The 22,940-nt window shown below is 37.0% G+C and overlaps 2 protein-coding genes across 3 annotated transcripts in view; one reads left to right on the forward strand and one right to left on the reverse strand.

Annotated features, from left to right (window-relative positions):
• Positions 1–22,940, reverse strand: part of BBS9 (Bardet-Biedl syndrome 9) — a 454,413-nt gene that overhangs the window by 172,226 nt on the left and 259,247 nt on the right. The gene's annotated exons all lie outside the window — the stretch shown is intronic.
• LOC120244573 (60S ribosomal protein L36-like) lies at positions 18,892–19,218 on the forward strand. Its single transcript, XM_039251162.1, is given in 1 exon segment — positions 18,892–19,218. A coding segment is annotated over 1 exon segment (327 nt).

Raw genomic sequence — 22,940 nt, forward strand, 5'->3', positions numbered from 1 at the left:
TTTTGGAAAAGGGGTGATTCCCTTTTTTCTAAGAACAGAGAGCAGTCTTCTCTCTATTCTTTTGAAATGATACGCCAAAGTTTTCTTCTGTTCCTCCATATTATCACCACTTGTTCTTCAAGCACAGAATCAAAAAGATCGAATTTTAAACTAAAAATAATACACAGTCATGGTGTATGTGCGTGGTTTTCTAGATACAAGGTAATGAGGAAAACAAAAGTCACCAGGTACAGTGAAGTCAGAAAAAGACTTGCTGAATGCTGAAGCAAAAAATGCCACTTAGTAGCAGAAAAGTCAAAGAACAAACCTTTTAAGCCAAGTCAAGAAATTAATTCTAAGTTTTGTAAACTTATAGAACTTTATTATTATTTGCTTTAGTTCAAAAAAGAAATAAAAGTGGTCCTTTTAACTTTCCCACCAGAGAAAATACTGTGCAGACATGTAATTTTAACCAAGTCATGGCAGCCCCCTGGTGGCTGCTTACCCCAATTACAAGATTTTTAAGGGAGGCTTAATTAGTCTTTAAAAAACTACTTGTTTCAGCTTCTAAGTACTTCTGTATCCCTTGGGTAAATTCCTAGCAGTGCTATTGCTGGGTCATAGGGGAGTTCTATTGTTCATTTTTTGAGGAACCTTCACACTGTTTTCCAGAGGGGCTGCACCAGTTGACATTCCCACCAACAGTGTAGGAGGGGGCCCGTTTCTCCACATCCTCGCCAGCATCTATAGTCTCCTGATTTGTTCATTTTAGCCACTCTGACCGGTGTGAGGTGGTATCTCAGTGTGGTTTTGATGTGTATTTCCCTGATGAGGAGGGACACTGAGCATAAGTGAAAACACAAACTAAAGTTGGTTTGGTTTTTTTTTTTAAGTTTATTTATTTTGAGAGAGAGCACAAGTGTTGAAGGAACAGAAAGAGAGGGGGAAGAGAGAGAATCTCAAGTAGGTTTCATGCTCAGTGAAGAGCCCAGTGCAGGGCATAAACTCATGAACCAGGAGATCATGACCACGGCCAAAAAGAGTCGGAAGCTCAACCGACTGAGCCACCAGGTGCCCCCAGAGTTGGTTTCTAAATGTCCTGATGTACTCATTATTTTAAAGTGACTATCCCTAGCCCTTTAATTTATTTCCCAAGGCATCTACAATTTTTGACTGATTTTGAACTGTGCTGCTAAAACAATCCAAGATATTTCTATGCTTTGTTTGTTTTCTATTGTTGCGGAAATCTGGTCTGGATCACTGGCGGAAGAACCAAGTGGCACTCGGAGACCCTGGAAGGGAGGAGGTTTTACACCGGTGGGCTCAGAGGACATCATTCTCCAGAGGTCTAAGCCCCGAACAAAGGTGGTCGTTTGCTTATAAAGTTAAAAGAAGCCCAGCCATACCGGCAGAGGTGTTCAAAGCTGATTGGATGTATAGGGGTAGGGTGACTTGGGGTCATTGCTACGCAGAGTTAGGGAAAGGAAGTGGGTGTGGGGAGCATCCAGCCTGGGCAGTTTGGGCAGTTCGCCTTTATGACCTATATGACCTCAAAGGGTTTTCCTTTATTTTCTCCATTACTATGTTTTTATATTCTTTACACACCATATAAAACACTCCCTTAATCTTAGCCCCTGCTAACTACCATAAGCAGGGTGTGCCCACCCACAAGCCCTGACCCTGAATGCCTCCCATTCTGTGTTCCTATAGGCCCAGGGCTGATCCACCACGCCACACTCCCGCCCCGCCAGTAGTAGAGGCAGAAGTCTGTACAACGCAGCCAGATTCACACTCGTGCTTTTGCAGCTAGTCTTATACCACAACCAGGCCTGCTAAATCCTCAGGCCCTCGGTGGGTGGCTTCCAAATCTCTCTAACCCAGCTATAGTTTCCTACTTTGTTGATCTCCTTGCCCCTAAATCAAAAAAATATGAGGATCTCAGGCACCCATTGTGACCACTGCCCTAGTCTGTTGGGGGAAGTGGCATTAGCTTGTGATGGAGGGGTCCTTGACATGGGTCACCCCAGCTTCTCTCCCACTCAAGATTCCTTCCTTCAGGAATATTCACACACGAGACAAAATTCACAGAGGCGTGCTCATACACAAACTGCCTAGTTAGCATTTATTACATGTTTTTAAACCTTCATTGCTCTTTCTCTGGTTATCAGCTCCTTTCTCTTTTCAGAAAGCCAAATACAATCTTTTATGCTTCTTGAAAAACTGTATTGTGAATGTGAAGTATTCTTCTTCTTTTAAAGTAGAAATTTAAATAGAATAGTCAAAAGCAATAAAATTTTGGTAGACAGAACGCAAGAAAAGTCCAGCTACTATTTTACTACTTAAACAATACTTTAAAATCACCAAATTTAAGGTATTATCACCATGTAATCACATTCTAGTAAAAAATATCACTCTCTCTAAAAATGGTCTGCAACTTAGAATGAAAAGCTTCTTAAAGTAAATCACCAACAGAAAGAAAAATCAGCTAATCTGCAATAGTAAATATTTATTCTTTGTGGTACACATCAAATATACAGTGGTCTGCATCAGAATAATATTTATTCACAAAGTGAAATGAATTACTTACTTGTTACTATGAAACAGTATGCCACATTTTTTGAAAGGCAGAAACATATCATACAAATGTTATTGAAATTAGCAGCTAGAGTAATGGTATTTATTACAGGCTATAGTAGCTAAAGCTACATATATTGACATGGAACATGTAAATGATTTATTTTTACAAGGAAAAAAGAACTTTCCAAATAGCATATACCTTATGAACCTATTTTTAAATATTTCTATTTTTTAAATTTATATTCACACCTAATGCAATACATTCAAAATCAGGGGTGCCTGGGTGGCTCAGTCAGTTTAGTGTCTGACTCTTGGTTTCGGCTCAGGTCATGATCTCACAGTTCGTGAGATGGAGTCCCACATCAGGCTCTGTGCTGACAGAGCAAAACCTGTTCAGGATTCTCTTTCCTCTCTCTCTCTCTGCCCCTCCCCTACTCATGCTTGTGTGCTTACTCTCTCTCTCTTTTTCTCAAAAATAAATAAAAATTTTAAAAAATACATTAAAAATCTGGAAGGATATACACTAAATTTAAAAAAGGATTTCTTCTTGCATGGTAGAATTAAGACAATTTTTATTTTCATTTCCTTCTCTTTACTTACCTATATTTTCTGACAAAAAAAAATCTGATATGTAATATGTGTGGCTTTTTTTTTTTAAATGTTTTATTTATTTCTGAGAGAGAGAGAGACAGCATGAACAGAGGAGAGTCAGAGAGAGAGGGAGACACAGAATCCGAAACAGGTTCCAGGCTCTGAGCCATCAGCACAGAACCCGATGTGGGGCTCAAACCCACGAACCATGAGATCATGACCCGAGCCGAAGTCAGACGCTTAACTGACTGAGCCACCCAGGCGCCCCTATGTGTGGCTTTTTTAAAGCTATTTTTTTTAAAAGAGAGCAAAATTATACCATACTAACCTTAAAGTTATCCTCAGCTACCACTATGTCCTTTCTTCAAGACCAATATTACTGAGTAAATTAGAGAATATGTTTCTTGTTTCAGGGCCACTCTTAGGATGGGGGAGCGGGATACTGTTCAAGGAAATCTACTGTTTGTTTTCATCATTTTTTGAGTCTGAAATTCCTCTATGTCTCCACAGTCCAGACTAAGGAAAGACAAGAGTATATTTTGCAATAACTGGCTTTTGCTGCACTCTGCTGGAACATTCTCTGGTGTTCTGCACAAAATGATCAATAAAAAATGCTTAGGTCTTTGCTATGCCTGGTTAAAACGTCCTCGTAGAAGTTTACACATTGTTATGGATAAATGAGAATGTTCTTTATCTAATAAGAGAGATATGGTTTACAAACCACACACCAAGGATCACCATGCTCACATACAAATAAGTTGCTATACATTCAATAGCAATAGTTGACTATTTTTAAGAATTTACTTTGTACCCTCTAAAAGGCAGATCTTTTCTCAACTGTTCTCAACAAATTCAAAGATCTATCTCCAGTATTGTAAATTCCCTAGATGTACTTAACTGGACTCACATTCTGTGGAATCATTTGTTATATAAAACAAAACAAAACAAAAACTTACCAAATTAAAGCAGTTTGCAGTTTGTTGGGAAATAGTCAAATGACTTAACACCTGCTTTGTTAAACCAATCCCTGTTTTCAGTCTTTTGCCTCCTCCAAAACATACCTACAGTCAACATTCAGCATGAAGCTCTTTCGGTGAAAAGTAAATCAATTTGTGTTGGCCCGAGATTCCACAAAACAGTGTCTAGAGAGGCCTCGGTAACACAGATGCAATGGAAAAGAACCATGGCAGTCTTGTTTCAACAATCTTCTGAGGGCAGTAAGGAAAAACTTTCACCTTAGCCCTGTCTTGGGAGTTGCAAACACAGATGTTGGCAAGAATCCCAGCATACACAAAATACTTCTCAATTTTTACTAATACCTGCTAAAATTATGTTTTGGCCTCTTTGCCTGGAAAGAAAAGTCTGGGATGACCCGTCTTTTGACTTTATAATCTGCATAAATCTCTTGAAGAGGGTTCACAGGAAAAATTTCCATGGAACATTTCTTTTGCAAAAAAAGAAAAAAAAGCAACGGCCTCCTCAACATCGTCTCCCTCTCTACAGATTTCTCTGCTGTACTATCAAATGAGAGTGGGGAAATCCAGCAGTCCTTAGGCCACAGGAAAAAAAGTGTGGACCAGCCTCTGAGTAGATCCCTGCCCAAACCTTCCAAAAGCATGGTCAAAAGCCGAATGTATTCTAGAGCCTCCAAGTGTCTGGTGCTGGGCCAACTGCAAACCTACACCTCAGGGCCAAAACAACCAATCTTGTTCTGCATAAATGACCTGCTCTAAGACAACCCTGTATTGTAGGAAAAAACACTGGCTGGGCAAGGTAAAGGAGCCCCATCAACTGACCACTTAGAAAGGCCTAACCCTAAACCAGCCCTCCAAATCCAGTATCTCATAAAATCACTCAATGCCCCTAAAACAGAAAATTATCCCCATTTTACAGAATAAAAAAACTGAGGCTCAGAGAACTTCAATACTCTGCCCATGGTCACACAAGTGGTTAACAGTGAAATCAGAGTTAAAACCCAGGTCTGTTTGACCATAAAATTTCTTTTAAGTCCATCAAACTGCCTCAGAGGCCGCAGTTCTTATTCCATCTCAGATACTTTCATGGGAGGGAACAAGTCATTGACTCTTCAGGGCTTTTTTAAAAAATTCTTTTGTAAAAGGAAGTAACTAAACATAATTTCTAAAACTTTCTTAAACTCCAAAAATCCACTATTCTTAGGACCTATTCTTATCTTTCTCTGCCCACCTATTTTTTTTTTTTTGATGTGACAGAAGGATGTAAATTCTCTAGGCTAAAAAAATCAAGGTAACCCTTAAAATTTTCAGGTGTCAGACAACTTCCACTGCTGAGTGTAGCTTTCGATTGTTACTAACGTTCTCTCTACACCTGGTCATGTTTAGTGGTATGTGCTAGTTATCAAATAAAAGTGAAATAAAACACTAAGTGCTACAAAAATATTTAGCATGGTCTCAAGAAATTTCAATCCCTAAAATTTATTACTTATTCACTACAACTTTGCAAAAACTACACCCCCCAAATTATCTAATATATCTAAAATCAAATAATGAAGTTGTTTTTGTCACACCACCATTAGGATCTAGTTTCATAGCATTTTATTACTGTATCATAATCACTAAGTGTATTTATACAAGGTGACAATGAATTTAAGAGGAAATCTGTTACATTTAAAAAGCAAATGTTTTATTATTTTAAATGGAAATAAGCTACCCATTCCCATCAACTGTTTGATCAATCATTTGGCCTTAACCAAAGCATGCCAATCTCAAAAAGAAAGTAAGCAACACTTTTACAATCCATTTTCCTTAATAAAAGGAACATTTTATTTCATTATTGATGTACAATTTTAATTAGAATTCCAAGTCCACATTTTGCTTTTTAAATGATATTTTCATTAACTAACAAAAAGTTAACCCATTACCACAATCCTCCTGAAATAATGTGTGTGATGAAGAATAATTAAGGTAGCAAGGGCAAAGGTTACTTAAGACTTTACTACAGTGTGAGCTTAAATTATAGGTTTTAAACAAGATGTAAGGACCAATGCGCATAAAAAAAAAAGTGCAATTTTAATGGAATGCAGAACAAATTAACTTTTTAACATTTAATAATACCCAATTGCATAATAGGATTTTGCTAAGTGCTACAGGGAGCAGAAAATAAAAGTAACACTGCAAGGTATGCGTGTTAACTACTTCAAGCTAAAGGCATTATTGGCCTACTAAATGCTGTAGTAAATGGACACACTGTGACATGAAAGACTGCATTCTGCCATCTGATTGGCATGTTTTGTTTGTTGTTTCTTTTTAAAAGAGAGGAAAAGATCAAAAACCTTTAAGGAATTTTGTTAGCTTGTTCCCAGAATTTCTCACTACTTACCTAGGCTAGGAAAAGCTTCTCCAGCAGGGTTCCCTTCTCCCCTATTAAGTCAACCAGAAAGGGAGCTACGAGATCCTTTTAAACTCAGCTCTCTCCACAGCGTCGGAGCCACCATAGCATTCCCGTCCTGGACCTACGGAGTCCGCAATTCAATCTGTGCCTATAGCCTGTAAAGCAATAACCATAGGGCCTAGGGCCAGCCTTTGTTTTCATCCAATTAATTGAGCGAAATGGTTTCAACTGTGAAAAGGTCCCCATGACCTTAACAAAAAAGGAATGGAGTTGGTGCCCAAGCTTCAGAACTGCTCTGCAGTAAGTCACTGTGCCACACTGGCCACACACTCTGTCTCCCAAGGGAGAGGGTCAGTGACATGGTCAGTTCTTATTCGTTATAATCAGGGGTGAAAATATATCCATCATCCTTCTGCTGACATTTGTAATCAAAAACTTGCTTAAGCACCAGAGGAACCAATGCCATGTAAATTTCAAGAGCACTAAGAGCTCATCTTAAGTTTCCTCCAAAGATGTCAGGGGCTATATTCATTTATTCACTCTGTAAACTTTCAGTTACCCACCCCAGGCCAGGCAATGTGCTTGACAGAGTGAACAAGACAGATATGCTTCCTGTCTTCACAGGACATAGAACCTAGCAGTTGCACATTGCCATAGATAGTCTCAACCAACTTGAGCTTCACCCTTTGTAAGGAGGGAAGGGCCCAAAGTCAAGCACTGAACACAGGTCAGCAGAAACACTATTTCCATCTATCTTCATGATAGGCTCTCTCTTGTGGGCTTTAATCATTTGGTGAAGTTCCTAAAGAATTTGGCTAAATTAAAGACTTTCCATTAGAAAGAGAAAATACTAAGACTTTTTTCCAAAGGTTGACAGTGAAAACCCACTCTAATTAGCCAGAAAATCTCCTTTCTTATAGTTAGCAATATACTAAAACATTTTTTTTTAATTTTTTTTTTTTTTATTTCTAGGGGAGAGAGAGAGACAGTGTGAGCAGGGGAGGGTCAGAGAGAGAGGGAGTCACAGACTGAAACAGGCTCCAGGCTCTGAGCTGGCAGTCAGCACAGAGCCTGACGCGGGGCTCGAACCTACGAACCGCGAGATCATGACCTAAGCGAAAGTCGAACGCTTAACCGACTAAGCCACCCAGGCGCCCCATACTAAAACATTCTTAATTCCCATCCCCTTGCCTGACTTTGCTAAACAGTTAAGGAAACATTTGCCGTGGCAGCCGCCACCAATTGTTCAGAATTGGCATAAGAGATGAAAATTATCTGTTAATGCAAATGAAAGAGATTCTATACCCAATTGAGACAGTTGAATTAGATGACTAAGGCCAGCTGCAATGTCATGAACATAGGAATATGAAATTCTAAAAATGGGAAGTATCCAACTTAATTACAGTATTCCAAAAGTAGGGTATTTAAACCCACAGAAAGAATTTTCCCAATGAGACAATACTATAAATTGTGTCAATGTCACAAAACAGTCCTCAAAAGACTCTTACAGCCCATTATGTGCCAAAATGGAACTGAACCAGTACATCTGAAATGATAAACTACTAGAAAATAAGACTTATGGGAGCGGGGGTGGGGGCGTTAGTATACTACTCACAATAAAAGTTTAAGACAGCGTCGTGGACTAGACCCAAGATCAAACAACCAGTAAACTGTTGTGTCTGCTGCAGCTATTAGAGTGCATATTTTATCCCCCAAGTAAACTGGAAACCACTTGAGGACAGTAACCATTTCTGACACTTTGTACCCATCCCTAACTCCCCCACCTAGTGTCCCTGATAAAATATAAAGCAAGTATAAACAAATGACAGGATTTCCTAGCAGGAAACCTAGGAGCATCAGGGAAGCAAACGTCCCTCTTCTTTTCTATACACATAAAAGAAAAAAGGAACAGGGAGGCTTCAGTGTCATTTTTTTTGCTCACTAAAAGGAGCCATTTGGTTTCATTTTCCACTGCCTCCATGTGATTTGGAATGGCCATTTTTACCTGTCAGATGCTTATAAGCTATGGATTTGGAATAACATAGCAGCCCACTAAACTGTAAACTCCATGGTGGTGGGGGCCATGACTGCCTTGAGAACTGCTAAAGCCTTGATGATGAGCTCAGTGACTTGGTACATAGCAGGTAGCCAAATAATATTTGTTGAATGAATGAATGACTAGAGTGTTCAGGCAACAGTTTTTAACAGGTCTCTGGAATTGGTACTATATAGTGTTTTGAACTTTAAAATGTACATAACTTCTCAGCCTATCATTTATTCTTCTAATTGTTATAAATATGGGTAAAATAACAATTTCCCACTCCTTTTAACTTTATAAATATGAAGAAAAAAGAGAGCAGCACAAACTTGATGAAAAGTAACTGACCCACTGGTTTAGTGTCAGGACACAATGTCAGTGTGTCAGGCTGTCAGGCAAAAGGCAAGGACTCCCACTGCAAGGTCAGCCAGATAGACACCAAAGGGGAATGCAGGCCCAGTGTGGCTAGGGCTTCTGATTTTTCAAGAGGAACCAAAGTCAAATGTTTCCATGTAAAATCTTTTAGCTTTTCATTCTGGCAATAAATGTTTCAATAAAAACTGCATTAGCCAATGCTATTGTCTAATCAAGACGATGAAAATGATTTATTCCTTTGCTGTAACTAAAGGTAAAGAGGAAAAAAGGAAGAGAACACTCCACCTCCTTGTGAGTGTTCAAGCCAAACTATGAAGGGTCTCAAAGAACCCTGCTAAATTGGAAAAAGTATAATAACTAGGGCAATGGTTTTCAAACTTTTAAAGAACTGAAATCCTGAGTGAAGCCCAGCACCTAGAAGAAATAAAACTGAGGTACTCTTCCAACTGGACCCTGTGCCCTTTGTCCGATGGCCCAAGGAACTCCACTGAAGCCATTCTGGAAAACCAATGACTGTGATACTGTTTCTTGGAATGAGAGGAAAGGAGACAAAAATCTAAGGCAAATCCACGAAGGGGATGGACTGAAGAGTCACAATCTGAAGTAAAAATAAGTTCATTAAAATGTTCCATTAATAAAGTGCTGTGGGTGAGAGCCAAAGGGAGGAAGAAATCTAGCAAGCTGAAAACTGCAGTTTTCCCCATATTCCTTGAGTAGAGAAAGCATGTGTAAAAGAAGATGCCACAATGAGGTGCCACTGAGGGGGCACCTAAGTGGCTCAGTCAGTTAATGATTTCACATCAGATCATGATCTCGCAGTTCATGGGTTCAACCCCACATTGGGCTCCATGCTAATAGCATGGGGTCTGGCTGGGATTCTCTCTCTTTCACTCTCTCTGCCCCTCCCCCGCTCACCTGTATGCATGCATGCTCTCAAATAAATGAAACTTTAAAAAATAAATAAAAAATAATAAAATAAAATAAATAAAATCAGTGAGAAACTAGGAGTTTGCATAGGGTTCCTGGGCTTTAATTACCATATCCAACATTAGACACAAAAGAGGAATTAGAATTAGTTAATCCAAAATGTTGACAAAGGTTACCACCAAGGCCTAACCACACTACAGACTCACACCAAAATATATATAAGACATTATTTTATCTATAAAACTGGCAAACAGTTCTTGTTTTTTTAATGACAAATCCCAGTGTCTGTGGACTTCCTTGTGTGCTGCTCCAGAGACAGTAAATGGATACAACCTTCCTGAGGGAAAGCATATCTTAGAAGTCTTTACAAATACACATGGACCTTGGCCCAGCAATTCCATATGTGGAAATCTATGCTGAAGAAACAGTCATGGACAGACCAATTTTTACCTCCAAAGATATTTACTGCAGCATTATTTATAAAAATAAGATCTTCAAAGCAACCAAATTATCCAACACTAAAAAATTGGTTAAACTGATTTTGACGTAACCATTATGTAGCATTAAATAAGATGTTATAAAGATATTTATAATGGCATGAAAAATATTCCTGAGATGAAACGAAGAGAAAAAACAGGAGTACAGGTACATCTTTTATATAATGATCTCAATTTATAAAACAATACATGTTATAACCACAGAAAAAAAGCAAGAAGAATGTTCACAAGGGATTATGGGCATTTTCACTTTAATTTTTCTGTTTTGCATTTGCTTGAATTTTGCAATTTTCTACTATGATAGTAAATTAATGTAATTCTTACCTTTTTTTAAAGGTACATAAAATGAAATTATTTCTGATTGTTTTCAAAGAGACTTTTGCAAAAAAATTTTATGTGTATAATTTAAACTCACTCCACTATATAATCCAATTAAAAGCCAGTCATTGCTTACTCTTCTTTAGTCATTTTCTCCTTTCTCTTTGGTCTCTCCTAGCAGAGAGATTTGTAGGCCTGAAGCATTTAGAAAAATTCCACTAATTGATCTAAATCCCAAAATATGATAAGACTGCAAGCATAACTCACATGTTGTCTCCTTCTCAGTCCACTTGGGGAAGCTGGGTTGTGTTTGATTTGGTTTTTAACTCAGTGTAAGCAAGAGGCCAATGGCCAGCCTATCTTTAGGTATTCACGACAGTATTCCATATATGTTTCCATATGTATTTCTTTGCTCTCTCCAGTTGGAATAGGAGGTCATCTAAGATAGGACTATGTAGACTCATTCTTTTGCAGACTCTCTGTACAGTGCCCTGCAAAGAGTGATCCTGACGTACTTACTACGAAGACACTGTCAGGGAAAAATTGTAGAATCACCTTTGCACATTCTATGTTGCTGGTAGCACTATCCACTCACAAAATTAGCAATTTGTGGTTTGGTCACTTAGATTAAAGCCTTAAAAATGTTCCTATTCCCGGGGTACCTATGTGGCTCAGACAGTTAAGTGTCTGACTCGATTCTGGCTCAGGTAATGATTTCATGGTTCTGAAATCAAGTCCTAAGTCTGGCTCCATGATGACAGCGCAGAGCATACTTGGGATTCTCTCTCCCTCTCTCTCTGTTCCTCTACCCTGCATGTGCATGCATACACACTTCTTTTTCAAAATAAATAAGTAAATTTTTTAAAAAAAATGTCCCTATCGTTTGAGCTGTTAACTACTATTATGGAAGTCTCTCTTAAGAAAAAAGATTTTATTTAGGGGAAAAAAAAGTTCAAAACAAAAAGTTAAATTCAACCTAAGTCTTAATAAGGGAACGATTAACTAAATCATCATTCAGGGTGTCAGGGGACTCTCCCATCTTGACAAAGCTGAAAGTTATAATGCCTAAGAGTAGAAGTGAGCCTGTAGATTTTCTCAGGCACCCACAGTTGCAGGAATGAACACCTGATTCTCCATACATTTACAATTGCAACATATTGTATCTTGACCTGTACCTGATCAGAGACTCATTTAGCTCATAACCTAGTGTTGACTATGAGGAGTCCGGAAGAACTAACTCATAGTAAAAAATAAATGAACTTTTTCTAGGTACTAGGTATCCAATTATTTCCTAATGCCCCCTATTAAACTATGTCAAACACTACAGCCATCAGCTTTCAAAGCTTTATGGCAAATACTTTTTATTTCAAGAATAAGAGCCAAAATCAAGGAGAATGCTGTCAAACTAGAAATGAAAATTTGAAAAGATGAAGTACTTCATCAGAACCTATGATTCAGGTTCATGAAAAAACGCTTTTGAAAAACTGTAAGCCAAATTGGAATATAAAAAATAATTTACCTCAAATGATATACACCGTAAACCTTTCAAACACTTGTAACTTAACACAAGAAAAGATGATAGAGCCTATTTTTGTTCCAAGATGATAATTGCTTTTTAAGTACAAAGAGATCATAAAAATTCCACAGTGACAAAACAGAGTCCTGAAATAACTCAATGGTTAAAACATAATGATAGCAAAGGAGGATTAGGAGCAGTGCCCACAATGACTGGTCAACTTCAGGAGTGGGAATGACAAACATGGGTCTAAATACATAAGTTGTAAAGTGCGTATCTCATTAGCAAAATAATATCCTGGTCCCAGAGGACATTTCTGGCAGAGAGATAATGCATGCCTCCATGAAGCTCCCTGAAGAAACGCCAGCTAACCCTGGGGCAGGACCCTCGAGTTCAAGAAATAATGTATTGAGCACCTACTATGCCACACCAGGCTCTTTACTAAGCAACAGAGCACAAGTGAACAACATTAGGTCTGGTAGTAACTTTTATCCTGGAAACAGACTAAAACAGATGGAAAATCCACTTCAACTGAAATGTATAGCACTTATCTGCTAAATAAGTTTGAGGTCCTAGAGGAAAAATGAAGCATGGCTATAAATTGTTTCTAACAAGATGAGTCCTACTACAAAAAAATACATTAAAATAATCTATTGTTGAATAATTATAACTCCTATTCATTATTGTTAGTATCTATTAAAGTGATTTTCATCTGAAAATACATTTTTAAAAAATTATGTACTTCATATATATTGCAAATATATTACATATATGTAAAATATATATTATATATCTACCTGTATTTCACTTAAGCACTATTGTATCTTTTCAAATATTCATCATCCTCAATGGCAAAGACTAGACTAAAAAATAATATCTGTCTATCTTTATAATTATCATCACTATAAGAGAGTCATTGAGGTTATCAACCATATCATAAACACCTTTCTATACCTCTTCAAATTGCAAAGAAACTCATTCATAATAGTTGCTCAATAAATATGATAATCTCCTAAATTGAATCTTTTAATCCCTGAATTTCAATGATCAAACATCCTATTCTTTCTTAAGTTTTTTAACTATTTTCAAATATTTTGACACACCACATTAAACATTTGTAGTCTGAATAACACTTTCAAGACTTACAAATCACCACAAAATACATTTCCTAGGCTGAATCTAAAGGAGTTATATTAAACACACATATACGTTTATATGAAAAGCCGTAAGAAATATACCATTTTTGTGTTGCTTCCTGAAATCTGATCAAAATCGAAGTTAAATTTAAATGTATAGGAAAAAGAATAAATTGGCTTATTTCAAGAAGACAGTTTTGCAAAGTTGTAAAACTGTTTCCACAGAACCTAAGATTTCATCTGTCATTAGCGAACCTAACAAGGTTTGTGGACAAGCAACAGTGTTGAAACCTTGTCAAGAAATATTTTAAATATTAAAAAACTGTGTCAACCCTTGTTCTGTTCATGACTAAACTTGATACAATCAAGAAAAATTAGTTTCGGATGTGGGATACTTCAGGGATTTGAAGTAGTTTGCTAAATAGGAAGCTAAATCCAATTACTTTTCTGAAGATTTGGCATCTTCAACCGAAAACCAATATTCCAATTAACATTAGACAAATATCCAAGCTTATCCACATGTTCCAGGCATCCTTTCTGGCTAACAAGTAGGCTCCATTTCTGTATTTAATTATTCCCTTATGTATACATAGGGCCTGCATTATACTAGAGGTATATAAGGCAAAAAAAAAAAAAAAAAAAAAGGAAAATTTTAAATTCTTCTGTGGTTCACTTCCACATGTGCACAACTCAGATTTAACCTCCTATATAATTTTATCTTCTTTTCTATATTAAAAATGTGCCAACACAAGTCTTCTTTTAAATATGTGATATTTTGAACTACCTAAATCAGACAAATGTCAAAGGCACTCTCTATATCCCTTCACTCTACTCAAAAATTACAAATAAACAAAAAACAGCTTCATCATCAAATATTGCCTTTAGCTTGCCTGAAGCTTAAAAGCAATTCAGATATTCTGAGCCAGATTTTTTATGTACCTGACTCTCTTATTTCAAGGGAAACTTCCGAAATAAGAGCAGCTTCAAGGAGGAAAAGATTCAATTCATTATCAGTAGGAACTCTTCATAAATGGAAGAAGAAATTTTCAAAAGTGGGAAACTTGGTTAGTATAGAATATATATACATGTAGCTCTAGGTTGTCATAACTTATTTCATCCCATGTCAACTAAATCAAATATCAAATTTGATATTAATGCTATATTATTTAACACAGCATACAATTTTTTCTGACTAGAACTTTAGGGCAAGTGATATTTATTTATTCAGAACCAGCAAAGAATATCATTATGATAGTAGTGAAGTATCACTGAAATTGCTTTCAGTTTATTTTCTGAATGAAAACTTTGCAACAAGCTGAAAGAATGTGTGTATGTATATAGATGTTTATGAATGTGTGTACATTCAGTAAAATGTCAGCTATCTGGATCTCAATTTTCTAGTAATTTCATCCATCCAAAACAATAATAAGAATTATGGAAGGAGGGGGCACCTGGCTGGGTCGGTCAGTGGAGCATGTGACTCTTGATCTCGAGGCTGTAAGTTTGAGACCCACGTTGGGTATAGAGATAAGTTAAAACAAATAAAATCTTTAAAAAAAATTATGAGGGGATAGTGGACAGAGTCAGAGGAAAATATGCCTGAACTCCCAAAATAGAGTCCGTGTCTAAAAGCCCATGTCCTAAAACAAATTCACATAAAGCACTAACAAGAAGTTTAGGCCTCTGTTTAACATTCAATTTTCTTAATATATATACCAAACAAACTGGCAACCTGTTTGCTAAACCTCTAGAACCAGTAAATTAGGAATAAGCATACCTATTACAAATCAGGAAAAGAAACAAAACAGAAAATAGTACCCCAAAATCCAACTAAAGAAAGAAGTCAGATTATATGTATTTTTTAAGGTAGGCAAAAGAATTTTAAATAGTATTTTGTTTAGACCATTCACTGGACGGGTGGGCAATACCTACAGGGCTTTAAATGTTGGAAGACCACCAAGCTCAGTCCTCAGACCTGTTTTCTATTCTATCCTCAATGCTTCCCAAACAATGAGTCATGACTCATCAGTGGTATGTGCAAGATATTAAATGAATTATGAACATTTTTTATATGATGAGATGGGATAATATAGTTGAAATATATATTAATTGATTATGGAAATAGGTAAAGACTATCTCTGGTTAATTTTTATCACTTCTCCTCTTACAGTGTCTAACATAGGAATTTAAACATGAGTAAACAGTAAAATGTCCCATAAAGGAACATATGAATCATATGGAAATCATCCGGACAGACCATGTGAAGAGAGAAGAGCAGCAGGTCAGCTGGTACATCAACATTTAAAGGTAGGAAAAGGAAGAGTAGCCAATGAGGAGGGCAAAGAAACAGATGTATGATTGGCTATACATTTACGGCAGCCAGGAATGTTTTCAAAAAAGTAAGACTAGACAACAAAGCTAAACATGGTAGGAAGACCATGACCAAAATAATATTTAACATATCAGCAGGTCAGAGGCAATAGTAGTAGAGGCAAAAACCACATTAAAAGTGGATGGATAATTAAAGACAGAAATAATTGGAAATATATCCCATGTTCATGGATTAGGAGACTTAATATTGTTAAAATGTCCATACTACCCAAAGCAATCTACAGAGTCAATGTATTCCCTATTATAACACTGGTCGTGGCAATGATTTCCTGGATATGACACCAATAGCATAGGCTAACAAAAGCAAAAATAAACGTGTAGGACTACATCAAATGGCAAAGCTTCTTCACAGCAAAGGAAACAATCAACAGAGTGAAAATGCAACCTATGGAGTGGAAGAAAAAATATATATAAGCAAGGAGTTAATATCCAAAATATATAAGGAACTCCTACGATCTGATAATAACAACCATTAGGAGGGCCATTACCAAAAAGGAAAAAAGAAATTATGTTGGCAAGGGTGTAGAGAAATTGGAATACTTGTATACTTTGGTCAGATGTAAAATGGTACAACCATTATGGAAAACACTATGGAGGTTCCTCAAAAGATTTAAAATAAAACTACAATATGATCCAGTAGTCTTACTTTTAAGTATCCAAAATAATTTAAATCATGATTTCAAAGAGATATCTGCACTCCTATATTCATTGCAGCATTATTCACAGTAGCCAAGATGTGGAAACAATCTAAATGTCTGTGAACAGATGAATGGATAAAGAAAATTTGTTATATGTATATACAATGTAATATTATTCAGCCATTAAAAAAAGGAAATTCTGCCATTTGCAACAACATGGATGAACTTTGAGGAAATTATGCTAAGTGAATTAAGCTAAACACAGAAGGACAAGTACTACGTGATTCCATTTATATGAGATATCTAAAGTAATCAAACTCATGGAAGCGAAAGTTGAGGGGTGCCTGCATGGCTCAGTCGGTTAAGTGTCCAACTTCGGCTCAGGGCATAATCTCACAGCTTGTGAGTTCGAGCCCCGCGTCGGGCTCTGTGCTGACAGCTAGCTCAGAGCCTGGAGCCTGTTTCAGATTCTGTGTCTCCCTGTCTCTCTGACCTTCCTCTGCTCACGTTCGCTTGCTTGCTCTCTCTCTCTCTCTCTTTCTCTCTCACTCTCTTCCTCTCTCTGTCTCTCAGAAAAAAAAAAAAAAGAAAAGAAAAGAAAAAATAAAGTAGGATGGTGGTTCCCAAGGGTAGAAGCAGGATGGAGTGGAATGGGAAGGTCCTGTGCAGTGTGTAAAGAGTTTCAGTCATGCAAAATGAAAAAAATCATACAGATATGCCATTTAACAATGTGCATACTGTCAACAAAACTAAACTGCATACTTAAAAATTTGTTAATAGAGTTCATATTATATGGGGTTTTCAACAAAATTTTTAAAAACTAGACAGATAAAGTGGAAGATGAGAAAATAAAAGGTAGACAGGTTCTGATGTGACAAGTGTGCAGAAGGAGCAAAGAAAAAATCAGTTGCATGTAGAAGAGAAACACAAATAAAAATTGCAGGAAGCAGGTCTGTGTCAGGATAATCTTCAGCATGTTTATAGGCTAAAGGGAAGGAACAGAGAGAGGGAGAGATCAAACATGTAACTGCCAGAGTAAATGACAAATAAGTTATTTTTCCAGAAACTAGTGGGAGATCAAAAGGATCAAGTGAAGGACAAATCTTGAAGAAGATGAAGGAACCCTCATATACTGCTGATGGGAATATAAAATGATATAACACTGAGGAAAAAGTATATCATAAAAAGTTAAGTACAAATTTACCATATGACCCTGCAGTTCTACTCCCAATAATCTACCAAGAGAAAACAAAACATACGTTCACATAGGGACGTGCAATAAATATTCACAGCAGCATTATTCATTTATTCGTCAAAACTGAAAACAATCCATGTATCTACCAACTAATAAAAACAAATGTGGTGCAACCATACAATGGAATACTATTCAGCAATAAATAGGAACAAACTCCTGCCATGTTCTACAACATGGATGAACCTCAACAATATTATGTTAAGTAAAAGAACTCAGATCCAAAAGACTACTTGTTGTATGATTTTAATTATACTAAATATCAAAAAAAGGCAAACTTAAAAAAGACAAACAGTAGATTAGCAGTTTCTTGGTGTTAGTGGTAGAAGAGGGGATAGCTTAAGTGTAAGTGGGCACAGTGGGGCTGTGGGGGGTAATGGTAATGTTCTAAAACTAGAATGGAGTGGTGTTTGCACAACTCTATAAATACATTCAAATTTATTATATGGTACATTTCCAGTGGGTGAATCCTGTAGTATGCAAATTATACACCAATAAAGCGTTGTGGGTTTTTTAAGAGAATAGGCTAACTTGACTGGCATGTATATTTTGCAGAAGTGAAAATTAAGATTAGAAGGAGCTGGATTAAACTCTTCAGAGATCTCTGAATGCCAGAGTAAGAAGGCTCAACCTGATAGACAAAGGAGATCCTCTGAAGGTCTCAGAATGGGATAAGGCAAAAACAAATAAAAAATACAGATAATTACATTCGGGAGATTCACCTTATATAATGCGTCAGTTAAGAAGTTGATATGTTAGATCATAAAGACCTGGACCTATGAGCTTTCTTGAGACCATGGCCTTACTAGCAAGAGCTAATCCTCTTACACACCTTTACCTTGAATCACAAAGGTGGGATAAAAGACAGAGGGAGATGGCCCAAGAAAATCTATCACTTTCATGGGAAAAATGTCTCCAACAATATGGCCTCTGAGGCCATCATTCCAACTGGGGAATCAACTGACCAAGCATATTAAGTGCTGGATAGATGCCAATACTATACAGGGACAGAAGGAGGCAGAGAATCAATATTTGGATGGGAGGGATGGTTGGATTTCCCTGAATCTAATATCTTGCTATGAGAGATTTAGAAATCATATAAAAGGAAATTTAAAAATAACAATAATATAGGGTGGTCTATCAGGGAAAATAGTGAAAATAAATATCTGCTGATTTTACAGCACAACATTCTACTAATGATTCCCAGGTACAGTGACAATATATTTGAATCCATTAGAAGGAATCTAATTTTCCTTCTGCCGAGGAAGCCATAGAGGAGCAGCAGCCATGGCTCTGTGCTACCCTATCACCATGGGCCTCAACAAGGGCCACAAGGTGATCAAGAACAAGAACGAGCTAAGACACAGCCACCACTATGGGCATCTCACCAAGCACACCAAGTTCATGCAGAACATGATCCGAGAGGTGCAGCACACAGCTTCGCCCCATAGAACTGAGTGGTGAGCCCTGGAGTTGCTCAAGGTCTCCTAGGTCAAGCATACCCTCAAGTTCATCAAGAAAAGGGGAGGGACACACAACAGTACCAAGAGGAAGAGAGAGGTACTGAGCAATGTCCTGGCAGCCATGAGGAAAGCAGCAGCCAAGAAGGACTGAACCCCTCCCATCTGTATTTAATAAAGCCTTTTTAGAACTTGAAAAAATGAAAATAAACTCCAATGTTCAAAATTCATTTCTTTAAATTAAATCATTTTTACCTATTACTTCCTTGTTCTTGAATATATAGCTAAGTCTCACAAAAATATCTCTTTAGGGGTGCCTGGATGGCACAGTCAGTTAAGCCTCCAACTTGATCTGGGCTCAAGTCATGATCTCAAGGTTCCTGAGTTCAAGCCCCACATCGGGCTCTGCACTAATGGTACAGAGCCTTCCTGGGATTCTGTCTCTCCTCTCAGCCCTTCCCCAGCTTTCCTTCTCTCTTTCTCTCTCTCTCAAAATAATAAACTTCAAAAAAAATTTAAGTATCTTTTTAAATATATATCACCTCAATTTACTTTTGGTTATTTTTGGTACTTTCAAACAACACTCAGCGCTGTTAGACTTCTGTATATTAATACACAAGGATAGACATATCAGTAGTGATATAACTACTTAGCTGTTCATAGGTAATCCTATAAAGATCATATATCTTTTTCTTTTGTTAAGATAAAATTATCTCTCTGACTTTGTTTTCCCTCACTGAGAAAAAGAGAGAAAGTGGAGGAAGGGAAGGAAGGTAAAAAGGAGGGATGCAAGGATGGTGATTATTGTTAATTCACAATTCAAACCATTCAGACTCCATTTACAGAAAACTAATACAAAAGGAATAATTGTGCTAGATAGGCTTAAACAGGAAAATAGATAATGTAAATGAAAGAAAACTCATAAAATTACAGATAATTACAGTTATATATTTCTCTCTCATCACTGACACAAAAAGATAAGATTTTCATTTCCTTATAATGGGTTCATTAATAGTTTTATTGTAATATTAGAAACATCTTGTATCTGAATGTATCTCAAAGGACTAATTTTTTTAAAAGATCAAACAACAAATAGAAATTTTAGCAAAAGAGGGTACCTCTGATTAGATGTTGGTTCAGACTATCTTATATCAGACAGGTAATCAAATTTCTGAATCTGAAAAATTTGCAGAAATAAAATATTCATATTGAGTTTGCAATCTGAGTAGGTATTCAAACTAACACTAGCAAGCAGAAAGCACAAATACTGATTGAAGAGAGTGCAGATAAAGAAGTATGCACTCAGTTTATAAAAAACACATATGCTTCAGGAAAGTAAAGCATACCAGATGGATATTAAAAGTAGAATGTTTTTATATACTAATAGGTCTGTTTTCCCCTTGATTTATGTACAACCCCCATTAACATCAATTAGAGTTATATACGTAAATCCAGGAAAGCATAACTCCAATGCACTCCTTTGCACTTGTATATCTTGTTTGAAAACCAATTCAGTTTCAAAAAGTTCTGTTACTCAGATCACTATCATTAGCGTCCACCAAACAAATGCTCACTGGCCAAAAACACACCCTAGGCTGGCACTAAATGACCCTGAGGGCCCATTTGTTTCCAAAATTGTTAATTGATGAAAACTTAGGATTCTAAATCCCTTGCCCTAACCATTATGCAAATATAATTAGTATTTATTAGAAATTTTAGTAGAAGATAAGCACCATGATGGATGCTGCTCAGACAGGTTCTCAGAGGTCCAAAGATGAAAGGGAAGGAGCCAGAAAGCTGAAACTAGGGCCCAAGTCTATTGACACAAAACTCGATGCTTTTTTTTTTTTTTTAATAATACCTGAAGGCGTGGTTTATGTGAGCAAATGTTCCTGGTAGTCCCCTAACCATCTAAGAGTGCTTCCCGCTGCCTGATATTCACATCTAGTGAGTGAAAATAACTGCATTAGTAATAGTCTTAACATGAACTAGAATTTAAAAGGATTAAAGTAAAAAAAGAAATAAGAAAAGAGTACAAGAAACAGCATAAAATAATGAGTTGACAATGATCTAGAACTGTAATGCCTGCTAAGGTAGCCAGTGGCCACTAATGGCTATTCAGAGCTTGATATGTGTTCCAATATAAAATAAATCATGTACTGAAGATTTACTATAAAAAAAATACAAACTATCTCAATAATTTTGATTTGAGTACATGTTGAAATGATAATATTTTAGATACTGTGTTAAATAAAATACATTATCAAGATTAATTTCACTTGTAGGGGCGCCTGGGTGGCTCAGACAGTTAAGCATCAACTTCACCTTAGGTCATGACCTTATGGTCTGCGAGTTCGAGCCCCATATCAGGCTCTGTGCTAACAGCTCAGAGCCTGGAGCCTGCTTTGGATTTTGTGTCTCCCCCTCGCTGACCCTCCCCACTCACACTGTCTCCCTCTCTCTCAAAAATAAACATTTTTTTTAACTTTTAAAAAGATTAATTTCACTTGTTTCATCTTGCTTTTTTATTGTTTTTAAATATTTATTTATTTCTGAGACAGAGAGAGACAGAGTGAGCACGGGAGGGTCAGAGAGAGAGGGAGACACAGAATCTGAAACAGGCTCCAGGCTCTGAGCTGGCTGTCAGCACAGAGCCCGACGTGAGGCTCGAACCCACAAACCGTGAGATCATGACCTGCGCCGAAGTCAGACACTTAATCAACTGAGCCACCCAGGTGCCTCTCATCTTGCTTTTTTAAATGTGCCTGCAAGAAAACTTAAAATTACATACATGGCTTATATTGGTGACTTGAAGTATATTTTTGTTGGAGTAGGCTTTTTAGCCACACATATATACTAAATACATTAGTGATAAACTTATAACAAACACACTCTCGAGATTATATTCTAGATTACACTCTGACCTAGATGAATAAAAATTTACATAATTTTAGAAGAGCTTTTTGTACACTTCTCTACTCTCACTGAGGGACTAGTGAGGTTAGAGTCAGACAGAATAAGACAACCGTCACCCTTATTCATGTATTCATTCAAGCATACCATTCGGTTATCTAATTGCTCCCTTTTGAGTGAACAGGAATAAACTAACTTATGTACAGAACAATAATCTGAAGTTCTACACATTCAGAAAATAGAGAAATGGGTTTATAGGGTATACAGGGGAGAGAAAATACTTCCTTCAAAAAATACCAATGAAGACCAGGAGTTTGTGATCACATCTTATTTTTTAAAAAGCTTTTATTTTTAAAAGTTGTGGTAAAATACAAGGAACATAAAATGTATCATCCTTTTTTAGGTATATAGTTCAATAGTGTTAAGTACTTTCACATATTGTGAAAAATTATTTTCAGGCTTATTAAATTGTGATCAGAATATTAAAGGAAATTGCTTAAGAATTTAAAATCATCTTACCACCTCACGCCAGTCAGAGTGGCTAAAATGAGCAAATCAGAGAACTCTAGATGCTGGCGAGGATGTGGAGAAACGGGCACCCTCCTACACTGTTGGTGGGAATGTAAACTGGTACAGCCCCTCTGGAAAACAGTGTGGAGGTTCCTCAGGAAACTAACAATAGAACTCCCTTATGACCCAGCAATAGCACTGCTAGGAATTTACCCAAGGGATACAGAAATGCTGAGGCATAGGAGCACATGTACCCCAATGTTCATAGCAGCACTCTCCACAATAGCTAAAACATGGAAAGAGCCTAAGTGTCCATCAACAGATGAATGGATCAAGAAGATGTGGTTTATCTATACCATGGAATACTACATGGCAATGAGAAACAATGAAATCTGGCCATGTGTAGCAACATGGATGGACCTTGAGGGTGTTATGCTGAGCGAAATAAGTCAG

The sequence above is a fragment of the Hyaena hyaena genome, unplaced genomic scaffold (assembly GCF_003009895.1).
Source record: "Hyaena hyaena isolate Hyena2069 unplaced genomic scaffold, ASM300989v1 scaffold_387, whole genome shotgun sequence".
In the NCBI taxonomy this organism is placed as follows: Eukaryota; Metazoa; Chordata; class Mammalia; order Carnivora; family Hyaenidae; genus Hyaena; species Hyaena hyaena.